This window comes from Lontra canadensis, unplaced genomic scaffold (genome assembly GCF_010015895.1).
Source record: "Lontra canadensis isolate GAN:19392208 unplaced genomic scaffold, GSC_riverotter_1.0 scaffold77, whole genome shotgun sequence".
Classification (NCBI taxonomy): domain Eukaryota; kingdom Metazoa; phylum Chordata; class Mammalia; order Carnivora; family Mustelidae; genus Lontra; species Lontra canadensis.
Genome location: NW_022631071.1, coordinates 4881716 through 4894052, shown reverse-complemented (window position 1 = coordinate 4894052; position 12337 = coordinate 4881716). Strand labels below are relative to the sequence as shown.

Sequence of the window (12337 nt, the reverse complement as noted above, 5' to 3'; positions counted from 1 at the left end):
TGCAGCCAGGAATGCTCTACCTGACAAGGTTATCATTCAGAATTGAAGGAGAGATGGTTTCTCAGACAAACAACAGACTTTATCACCACTAAATTGGCCTTACAGGAAATGTTAAAGGGACTTCTTTAAAAAGAAAAGGCCATAATTGGAAGAAAATTATGAAAGGAAAAAATATCATAGGTAAAAGCAAGCATAGAGTAAATGTAGTATGTAAATCACTTATAAAGCTAGTGTAAAGTCTCAAAGACAAACATAGTAAAATAAACTTTATTTAAAAAATAGCTAAGGGACTCACAAATAAAAAGATATAAAATATGACATATACATAAAACATGGAGGGGGATTAAAAATGTAGTGCTTTTAGAATGTGGGTTTTTTTTTTTTAGATTTTATTTATTTATTTGACAGAGGAGAGACAGCAAGAGAGAGAACACAAGCAGGGGGAGTGGGAGAGGGAGAGGCAAGCTTCCAGCTGAGTAGGGAGCCCGATGTGGGGCTCAGTCCCAGGACCCTGGGATCATGACCTGAGCCAAAGGCGGTTACTTAACAACTGAGCCACCCAGGCTCCCCAGAATGTGTTTGAACTTAAGCAACCACCAACTTAATATAGACTGCTATATACTTAAGATGTTATGAATGGACTCATGATAACCGAAAACCTACAGTAGGTACAAAAAAGAGAGAGAGAATGGAATCCAAGCATAAGACTACAGAAAGTTATCAATCACAATGGAAGAGAGCAAGAGAAGAAGGGAACAGGGAAGAAATTCAAAATCAATCAGATGGCAATTAATGAAAGGGAAGTAATACATACCTATCTATAATTACTTTAAATATAAATGTTCTAAATGCTCCAATCAAAAGACATAGGGTAAAGGAATAGATTAAAAAAAAACACTTATTTATATGCTACCTACAATAGACTCACTTTAGACCTAAAGACACATACAGACTGGAAGTGAAGGGATAGAGAAAGATCTTTCATGCAAAAGAAAATGAAAAAATAGGGTATTAATACTTATATCAGACAAAACAGAATTTAAAACAGACTGTAAGAAGAGACAAAGATGGACATTACATAATGGTAAAGAGGTCAATCCAACAAGAGGACATGACAGTTGTAAATAGCAATACACCCAAGTACATGAAGCAACAATTAACAGACATAAAGGGAGAAATTGAAAGCAATATAATAATAGTAGGGGACTTACTAAACACCCCATTTGCATCAATGGATAGATCATCAGACAGAAAATCAATAAGGGAACAGTAGCTTTGAACTACACATTAGACCAGATGTACTTGTCAGATATATACAGAACATTCCATCCCAAAAGAGCAGAATAAACTTCCTGTCAAATGTACATAGAACATTCTCTGAGATAGATCACTGGTTAGGCCACAAAACAAGTCCCAATAAATTTAAGAATATTCAAATCATATCAGGTGTCTTTTCTGACCACAACATATGAAACTAGAAATCAATGACAAGAAAAAAACTGGAAAATAATCAAAATCATGGAGGTTAAACAACACGCTACTAAACAACCAGTGGGTCGACGAAGACATCAAAGAGGAAATAAAAAAAATACATGGAAACAAATGAAAATGAAAATACAGCAGTCCAAAATATTTGGGACACACCCAAAGCAATTCTAAGAGGGATGTTTACAGCAATATAAACCTACCTCAAAAATAAGAAAAATCAAATAAATAATCTAACCTTATATACCTAAAGGAAATAGAAAAAGAAGAACAAACAAAACCCAAACTTAGTAGAAGGTAGAAAATAATAAAATTAGAGTGGAAATAAATGAAATATAGAGTAAAAAAAATTTTTTAATTTGAAAGATCAGTGAAACCAAGAGTTTTTCTTTGAAAAGATAAAAAAGATTGATAAACCTTTAGCCAGACACGTCAAGAAAAAGATAAAGGACTCAAATAAAATCAGAAATGAATGAGAAGTGACAACCAACACCATAGAAATATAAAGGATTATAAGGGACTACAAAAAATTATATGCCAACAAATTATATGCCTAGAAGAAATGGATAAATTCCTAGAAACATACAATCTTCCAAAACTGAATGAGGAAGAAATAGAAAATCTGAACAGACTGGTAATGAAAATAAATCATTAATTTTAAAAAAGTGTGCAACAAAAAAAAGTCCAGGACCAGGTATCTTCACAGGTGAATTCTATCAAACATTTATTTTTTTTTAAAGGTTTTATTTCTTTATTTGGGAGAGACAGAGACAGAACACAAGCAGAGGGAGCTGTAAGCTCCCTGCCAAGCAAGGATGTGGGATGCATGACTCGATCCCAGGGCCCGGGGATCATGACCTGAGCCAAAGGCAGATGCTTAACTGAGCCACCCAGGCATCCCTCTATCAAACTATTCCAAAAAAATAGAAGAGGAAGGAAAGCTTCCAGATATATTCTTCAAGGCCAGCATCACCCTTATACCAAAACCTGACAAAGACACTGCAAAAAAAACTTACCAATATTCCTGATGAATGTAGATTCAAAAGTCGTCAATGAAATATTAGCAAATCAAATTCAACAATATACTTAAACAATTATTCTCCACAATCAAGTAGAATTTATCTAGTGATACGAGGATAGTTCAATATCCACAAATCAATGTAATACATCACATTAACATGACAAAGGATAAAGACCATATGATTATTTCAAGAGATGCAGAAAAAGCATTTAACAAAATTCAACAACTGTTCATGATAAAAATTCTCAACAAAGTAGGTTTAGAGGGAACATATGTCAACATAATAAAGGCCATGTCTGAAAAAAGCACCTAATGATCATCATACCCAATGGTGAAAAACTGAAAGCTTTTTCTCTAATATCAAAACAAGACAAGGGTGTCCATTCTGGTCCCTTATATGCACCGTACTCCTGGAAATCCTAGCTTCAGCAAACATACAAGAGAAATAAATAAAATACTTCCAAATTGGTAAGGAATTAGTAAAACTATCATTACTTGCAGATGACATACTACTACATATGTAGACAATTCTAAAGATTCTGCCAGAAAACTATTAGATAAGTAATAACTTTGATAAGCTGCAGGATACAAAATTAATATACAGAAATCTATTGCAGGTCTTCTTTTTTAAAGATGTTTTTATTTATTTATTTTAGAGAGAGAGCATGACCAGGGGGTTGGGGCAGAGGGGGGAATCTTCAAGCATACTCCCCACTGAGCAGCGAGACTTGAGTTGGGACTTGATCTCACAACCCATGAGATCATGACCTGAGCCAAAACTGAGAGACACTCAATCAGCTGAGCCACCCAGGCACTCTGAAATCTATTGCAATTCTACACACTAATAACAAAGTAGCAGAAAGAGAAATTAAGAAAACAGTCCCATTTACAACTGCACCAGAGAGAACACTGAGTAATAAATTTAACCAAGGTGAAAGACCTGTACTTCAAAAACTATAAAGCATTGATGAAAGAAATTGAAGACTCCAAATAGTCAGTCACAATAATCATGAGAAAGAAAAATGAAGCTGGAGATGTCACATTTCCAGATTTCAAACTGTACTATAAAGCCCTAGTAATCAAAACAATACAGCACTGGCACAAAAATAGACACATAGATCAATAGAACAGAATAGAGAGCTCAGAAATATACCAATGCTTATATGGTCAGTTAACCTGTGACAAAAGAGGCAAGAATGTGCAATAGGAAAAAGACAGTCTCTTAAAAAATGGTATTCGGAAAACTGGTAAACAACATGTGAAAGAATGAAATTGGACCACTTTCTTGCACCATACAAAAATATAAAGTAAAACTTGATTGAAGACCTAGATGTCAGACCTGAAACCATAAAACTCCTAAAAGAAAAGACAGGCAGTTCTTTTTTATTTTATTTTTATTTTTTATTTTTAAAAGAACGTCCATACTGTCTTCCATAAAGGCTATACCAGATTACACTTCCACCAACAGTGCATAAGGGTTCCCTCTTCTCGTGTCCTCACCAACACTTATTATTCCTTGTCCTTTTTTTATACTAACCATTGTGACTGGTGTTAGGTCATATCACATTGTGGTCTTGATATGCATGTACCATACAATTCAGTAATTTCACTACTGAGTATTTACATAAGGAAAAAGAAAACACTAATTTGGAGAGATACAAGCCCCTGTGTTTATTGCAGCATTACTTACAATAGCCAAGATGCGGAAGTAACCTAAGTATGAATCAACTGATGAACGGAGAAAAAAGATACACACACACACACGCAGATGCACACTGGAATATTAGCCATAAAAAGAATGAGAGCCCACCATTTGTAACAACATAGGTGGACCTAGAGAGTATTACACTAAGTGATATAAGTCAGACAGAGGAAGACATATACCATGTGATTTCATTTGTATGTGGCATCTAAAAAACAAAATGAATGAGCAACAAAAAGCAGAAATAGAAACAAACAGACTCGTAAATACAGAGGACAAACTGGTGTTGTCAGAGAAGAGGGATGTAGGGAGATGAGCAAAAAAGGGGAAGAGTATTAAGAGGTACAAACCTCCAGTTATAAAATAAATTGGGGATGAAAAATACGGCATAAGAAATATAGTCAATAATATTGTAATAACACTGTATGGCGATAGATGGTAACTACACTTATCATGGTGAGCAATGCATAGTATATAGAATTGCATTTAACATCATATGTCAACTATAATTCAATAATGAAAATGAAAAATCATGTATAATGGGAAAAAAAAAGAAATCATATGTTCCTAAAAATCCACAACACAAACTAAATAGCTAACAACAAACTAATAGTCCTAACAAATATTGAAATTGGTTACTATCTTTAATATGTAGATTCCAAGATAAAAACAAAAGCAAAACCTAAGACCCCAGTAGAGTAACGACCAAGGGACCTGACCAGCATTTAAAGGAGGATACATAAATAATAACATAATGGAAAATTCCACATCACAAGGATTTGAAGAAATGCAAAAAGAACAAATCAGATACCATTAATCACTTTTAAAACCACATTTTAAAAAGATTAATACCCAATGATATGCTAACACAAATTAATATATTTACTGACAATTGGATTTAAATTAATACAACTATTTTGGAACTCAATTTGGACTTAATTTTGCCTACTTAACAAAGCCACTTCCATACTTGGTATATATAAAGGTATAAGGATTTTCATGGTGAGGCTTTTATAATAGAAAAAGATGGGAACAACATAAATATCCAGCAGTAGAGAAATGGTTAACCAAATTGTGGTATATTTATATAAAATAAAAAGAAGATTATGTGGCCATGAAAAATCATGTTTTTAGTATCATGTTTCAGGAGTTTAATGACATGGAAAATTTCTACAATAAAATGTTAAATGAAAATATAGAATACCAAATTGCAAATATAGTTTAAGTTCAAAATATATATGTATCTTGTGGTGCCTGTGTGGCTCAGTGGGTTAAGCATCTGACTCTTGGTTTCTGCTCAGGTCATGATCTCAGGGTCATGAAACCAAGCTCAGGGTCATGAGATTAAGCCCCTCTTTGGGCTCTCCACTGGGTATGGAACCTGCTTAAAATCTTTCTCTTCTGTGTGTGTGTATGTGTGTATGCTCTCTCTTTCTCTCAAAAAATATGTATTTTAAAGACACTATAACTATTCTGCTAAGAGTGGAGAGAATAAATCTGGTCAACTAATAGGTCAGTTGGCTGTCTTCCACCAAGAGATTAGGCCCAAGCCTAATTCAGCTGCTACCTTCCTGTCAATTCTAGTATATGAGAAACTATCAATTTAGGATCCCTCAAATCGCAGAGGAAAACATAAACCAAACACCTTTAGAATCATGGGACATAAGGGGAAAAATGTAAGTTTCTATGAGACAATTTCACTATTACAGTCTAAGATAAATTATCTTTCTTTCATCATTGTTTGGAAAGCAAACGTCTACTCAGTAGACATTTCCTGAAGCATTTTTAGTTTTCTTAGCCTAAGCTGCATAAACCCAGTTCTCTGCTCTATTTGTTGGAAATAATGCATACCCATTGATGGTCAGTCTACCACACCATTACTTTTGAAGAGCTCTGGAGAAAATGAAGTTCACAGTAAATTGCAGGGGTTTTCTTTTACTTTGTTTTCTCACATTAAAACTGGATATTTTGTGATATAATATACGGCATATAACAAACATATTTATTATATGTTACCCTGCTGGGAGGGTAAAGTGCATTATCTTAGGTTAACATTGATACATCTACATGCCTGTAAATACCAGGTAAGAAACTCTTCTTTCATAGACAACAGACAGACTACTAAACTGAGGGGAAATGAAAAATGGACATGGCCTTTTTATCACAGTTTTTCAATCTCAACTTGTCCTACTCTTGAAATATACAGGATATATCCTTGTACCTTTGGCATACACTCATGTTGTTAAAGGATTAATTGTACATTTTCAGGTTACATATCATAGGCTTGAGTACTCATCTGCCCCACATCGTGTTTGGTTAAGCTTTATTTATAATATGCTTATTCCTCAGTTATTTTACTTGACAAAGTTTTTGGTAAGAAGGAAATTAGTGATGTAAATTTAGCTGTTGGTCTGAAACTTTGGAACATTCAGGTATTTCTTGGATAATGTGCTTTGTACATAGTTGCTAAGTAAATGATTGCATGAATGAATTTTAGATCAATACAATAATGGGTTTAATCCATTTATTACTGTAGGATTCAGTAGAGAAAATTTTGAGATGACTGTCAAATCAATTTATATTCAGAAGAAGATTAAAAATTATTGCTGACAGTGGAGAAACTGACATTAGTTTGAACTGGTTAACCTGACACTCAGAATGTGTGGAAGCATGTTAAACCTGGGCCATGTATTCATATTCTCTTTTTGTGGCAGATTGGAATATTGTTTTAGTTTTGGTCACCCCTCCTCCACAGAATGCACATTTTTATATAACTGTGGCCCTCTCCAGCTTCACATTATGACCAAGACACTCTCAGAGACAAGCCTTTGATGATCAAAAAGAATACCCAACTCTGATGAATTTGGAAGGTACATCTTGGGACTGACATCTCAGGCTTTACTGCCGCATTAATTGTTTTTTACAAACAATAGAATTTCTTTTTTTTTTAAAGATTTTATTTATTTATTTGAGAGACAGAGATCACAAGTAGGCGGAGAGGCAGGCAGAGAGAGGAGGAAGCAGGCTCCCCGTGGAGCAGAGAGCCCGATGTGGGGCTCGATTCCAGGACCCGGGGATCATGACCTGAGCCGAAGGCAGAAACTTTAAACCACTGAGCCACCCAGGTGCCCCAAGAATTTCTTTTTTTTAAAGATTTTGTTTACTTGACAGAAAGAGGGAGAGCACAAGCAAGGGGAGCAGCAGGCAGAGGGAAAGGGAGAAGCAGGCGCCCCACCAAGTAAGGAGACCGATGTGGGGCTCGATCCCAGGACACTGGGGTCATGACCTGAGCCAAAGGCAGATGCTTAACCAACTGAGCCACCCAGGTGCCCCACAAACAATAGAATTTCTTAATGAATTCTTAGATCATGAGGATATATTAGACACTGTAGGCTTTCTTACTATCATAAGTTACCTCAGACATCACAAAAATGAAAGCACAGAAAGACCCCATCCTCTAATAAAATATGTTTTCCTATATCTCATTGTACAACATCTCCTGTAAGTATACAAACATAGATAGATGTCTCCCCCTTCTTCCTTTCTTTGGTCTCCAAAAAGACAATAGGCAAATTGGAAAGGGAAGCCACTGTTTGTTAGCATAGCCCTCCACATCATCTCAGGTGAGTACATATGTTTTAAACTATTGACTTTTTGGAGGCAAGGCCCCTATTTTTGCCATCTAAACTATTCTAGTATCAGTAGTGTTGGGAGAATAATACTAGTTATAAAAGTGAATTTGAGGGCGTGGCTCAATCGGTTAAGCATCTGCCTTTGGCTCAGGTCATGATCCCAAGGTCCTGGAATTGAGTCCCACATCAGGCTCCCGGCTTAGTGGGGAGCCTGCTTCTCAACGTCTCCCTCTGCCCAGCATATACCCCTCCACCCCAGCTTGTGCTCCTTCTTGTGCACTCTCTCTTACATGTGTGCTCTCTATCTCTCTCTCTCAAGTAAACAAAATCTTTTTTAAAAAAGTGAATTGGGGCCAGTCTTGGTCTCCCATAACTCTCAAATCAGTATATGGGCATTCACTTCCTCCATCTACATCTCCAAATAGGAAATACAGTCACTCTCAAATCACCCAAATTACTTTATCATCTCTGACAGCAATGATATATAACATTTACTTTCTCATAAATTTGCCATCAACTATGTGCCCTTACCTTATGAGGGGCATGCCAGATTTTCACCCATTAGTATTTAATACTATAATTACATAATTTTTATTTCAAAAAATTGACTGATTCTCAGTCTTTGCCTCAAACAAGATGTGAATTTGAGCATGAAAAGTTTTCATCTTTAGATTGCAAGCGATTAAGAATGTGAAAAAAGATGAATATACATTTATATTTATAAACATGTTATCTTTTAAATTATACTTTTTGCCTGATCCATACAAATCTAGAGTATATTCTTAATCTAAAATAGTTTTTTTAATATAAGATTTTATTTATTTGACAGTCAGAGATCACAAGTAAGGGGAGAGGCAGGCAGAGAGAGAGGAGGAAGCAGGCTCCCTGCTGAGCAGAGAGCCCGATGTGGGGCTCCATCCCAGGACTCTGGGATCATGACCTGAGCCGAAGGCAGAGGCCTCAACCCACTGAGCCACCCAGGCGCCCCTTATCTAAAATAGTTTTAATATAAATGCAGAAAGTTGTAATTTGATCACAAAATCCAGATTAGTAATTGTTGCCATTGTTTCTAATGGCACTTTTTTTTCCATAAATAAGGTTGTACATTGACATTTCAAAAATACGTGGTAACCTTTTCAGAATTGCTTCCTCTTATAATTATCTCATTAACATAGGGATCAGTTTAGTACCAAAAATATATAAAGAGAGAGAGAGACAGATTGAGAGAAGGGAGAGAGGGAGGAAATATAGAATAATTCTCTCCTGTGCATGCCAAGAGCTAGATTTGGGCCCTGAACCAGTGCTTATCCTGCATTCCAAAAGCTTCACTGTCCTTTCCTGAGTTCATTTTCACCTGAAGTTTTATTTTCTCATACCAAATGCTACCTACCAATAAGTGAGTCCTGACACCACATCATTTAATGCCCTGAGTCTGGGTTTTTTATAATATGGTATTTGTCTTAAAACTAGTGGGCTGGAGTGATGGTACGGGAAGCCAGTGGCATTCCTGAGTACAATTCCTATTGACCTTAGTGTGCAGGACCACCAAGCCACGAGCTTTTTTGAGATGGACAATCCTCTGAGAATGGACTGTCATTCTTATATCTGATGGCTTTTAACACTGAATGTTTAAATACTAGCAAAACACTGGTAATGATTATATTATAATCTTATTTTAAGTGTTTTCTAAGAAGTCCCAAACCAATCTGTATGCAAACTTGTGACATCTAAGAAATAAGCTCTTTATTTAGAAATGTTATCTTCACATTTTTTGCTGAAATTGTAATCTGTATCACAAATTAAATAATGGCTTTTTAAAAACGGTATCTTTTTTTTAATTTTATTTATTCGACAGACAGAGATCACAAGTACGCAGAGAGGCAGGCAGAGAGAGAGAGAGAGAGGAGGAAGCAGGCTCCCCACTAAGCAGAGAGCCTGATGTGGGGCTCGATCCCAGGACTCTGGGATCATGACCCGAGCCGAAGGCAGAGGCTTTAACCCACTGAGCCACCCAGGCGCCCCTAAAATGATATCTTTAAATAAATATCTATATAATCCTTCACTCAGATATATCTCTGAATAGAGAAAACACCTTTCTTTCTCATCTCCCGGTGATATTATTGCATTTATAAGGCACTTTAAGCTTATGGCTGATTGGCTTAATGCAGTCATATGTGGTATTAACAAGGCCAAGATCATAGAAGCTAGTTAGTTTTTTTTTCTGTGTACTAGCAACAGACTACCAGGAATCAGTCCAGAGACACTAGCACAGAGCAGAAAGGGACCACAGCAAATGTCACCACTTCTTATGGTCCATCTTCCCAATGGGACAGGCAAGATGTGTTCTTTGGGCATCATCATTTCAGGGAGGATGTGATTAGTCGCTTGGGAGGCCCTATCATCTACCTCTGAACAAAGCGGTCTTGATATTTAGGCATTAACTTTGCATTATAATCCCCTATCATCCTAACGCTTTGTTGTGACCTACATCACTAAAGCAGAAATCATAGGGTAGAATGAAATAGACTTACCTCCCCGGGATCTTGAGTGAATTAGCAAATTAACAAGTGTAAAGTGTTAGCATTTATGTAAGTGCTGGTGGCTGTCATTATTTCCAGGGACCTAGTCTTATTTCAAATAGAGAATCTAAGTATATTATGCTTTTGTCAGAAAGGGATTTTCACCCACATCAGTTGTGTTTAAGCTGAACATAAAACAAAGGTGATAATAACATAGTAGTGATTATCACAATGCAGAGCTGTAAACCTTTTTTCTGTTAATGCTAAAACTATTTTGAGCAACTATCAGTGCTTTTAAACTTTGCTTTCTAAGCTTTGTCCCAACAGTTATCTCTACAGTGATTATTCTTCCTGGGATGGGTGAGGGGAATAGGACCTATTCATCATTCATTCCCATAATGACTTGTATAGTGTATTGGATATGTTTACATCATACAGTCAGGCAAAGATTCAGTAGCTGGTTTGATTGGCACATATTGCCATCAGTTAAACAATAAAAATTATTTTCTGCTCTGCCTTCCTGGTGTCCTCTAGAGGTAGCCCGTATACAGATTGAAAACTCATGGGGATAAAAAAAAAGAAAACTCATGGGGAATTGAAAATTGAAGTGCTTTCCAACAAAAGGCACTGTACAGAGATCCTTTCAATATGACATCTTTACCAGGAAATTTTGTTGTCCCCTGCAATTTCCGAGGGGACTGTGCTTGAGAGAATTCTTCCATTTCTTTCATCACTCTGATTTCACTTACCAAGGAAAGTTATTTAATGTTGATTGCAGGACTCTTGAACTCAGCCTGGGAACTATAGCATGAACTCCTCGGATCTGGGCTCCTTGTTACTTATTTATATATTCATTTGAATTGATTTTCAGGACTATTTGAAAACCTCTCTTGACCCAACATTGTATAATAGCCAAGATCTAAAGCTCACGTGCTTTTGGTTCTTTTTGTCTTACAGATAACAGACGAGTACCTTTGGAAAGGTCACGCTCTCGCCACAATGGGGCTTTCTCATCTAAGTGAATCCTGATGCCAAAGAATATGAAAATATTTAAGTAAACAAAATCATACATTTTGAGAAAAACAAAATATCCACTCAAGGGATAGAGAATAAATTAATGCATTTCTTCAAGGATCAAGCTAAGCTGGGTGAAATAGCATGTATTTGTATTTGTAAAGCTATTGCAAGATGCCTCTCACAATTATACTAATCCAAACACAGTTACAAGGATTATAAAACATGTGTTCCATTTTAGTGTAAAGATGTGTATTATTTGCTCTTGTGTGTGACCTGATGATAATGATGAAATGTATATGAAATTCAAAAACATTCAGTCTGTCAAAAAATTACAATGTTAATCAAATTTGCAGGTCACCCCCCCCCAAAAAAAAGGAATAGAAAGAATTATTCAATATCTGCTTCTGATTCCTGTGACATAGAAAAAGAAAAGGCCAATGAAAATGTGTGTATTAATGATTTGGAGAGGTACTCTGTAAGACAAGCCATTTTGGAAGCTAAAAAAAGTACTGCTTCAACCCTATGAATTTATTTAGAATCTTACTCAAGTGAAAGCTGATGGATTCATCTGCTTTGGCTGAAATTAAACTTAACATTAATCTAGAGTTTCAGTATGATGTTGCAGGCACTTATCTTTGCTAAAAATAAACCAGAGTTTAACAGAAGCAGTTAGAGAAAGTGACTTACACTTTATTTAAAGAGGTATTTTCTAATTACACACATATATCTACTTTATACAAATACCATATGACTATTTTTTGAGAAAAACCTCACATTTTAATGTTTATTCTGGGATGAACCTGAATATTCTGTTACCTTTATTAAGATTTTTTTAAAGGTAAATATTGATTCCTGTTCTCTGTGGTTATTTCTTCTATTGCTTCTTTCTCCCATGACCCCCATGAAAGCAGGGAATAGAGTTTCTAAAAGACCTGAGAGGAAAAAGATTTCTCTCTGCAGG

General features: G+C 35.9%; 1 protein-coding gene across 3 annotated transcripts in view; it reads left to right on the top strand.

The window, feature by feature from the left end:
* DIAPH2 (diaphanous related formin 2) overlaps positions 1-11620 on the top strand; it is a 1009576-nt gene extending 997956 nt beyond the window's left edge. For all 3 annotated transcript variants that reach the window (XM_032881800.1, XM_032881797.1, XM_032881801.1), the window contains one exon: positions 11317-11620. In XM_032881800.1, coding sequence (XP_032737691.1) covers positions 11317-11381 — 65 coding nt within the window. In that variant the 3' untranslated portion in view covers positions 11382-11620. The remainder of the gene's footprint in view (positions 1-11316) is intronic.
* Positions 11621-12337: the final 717 nt, after the last annotated feature.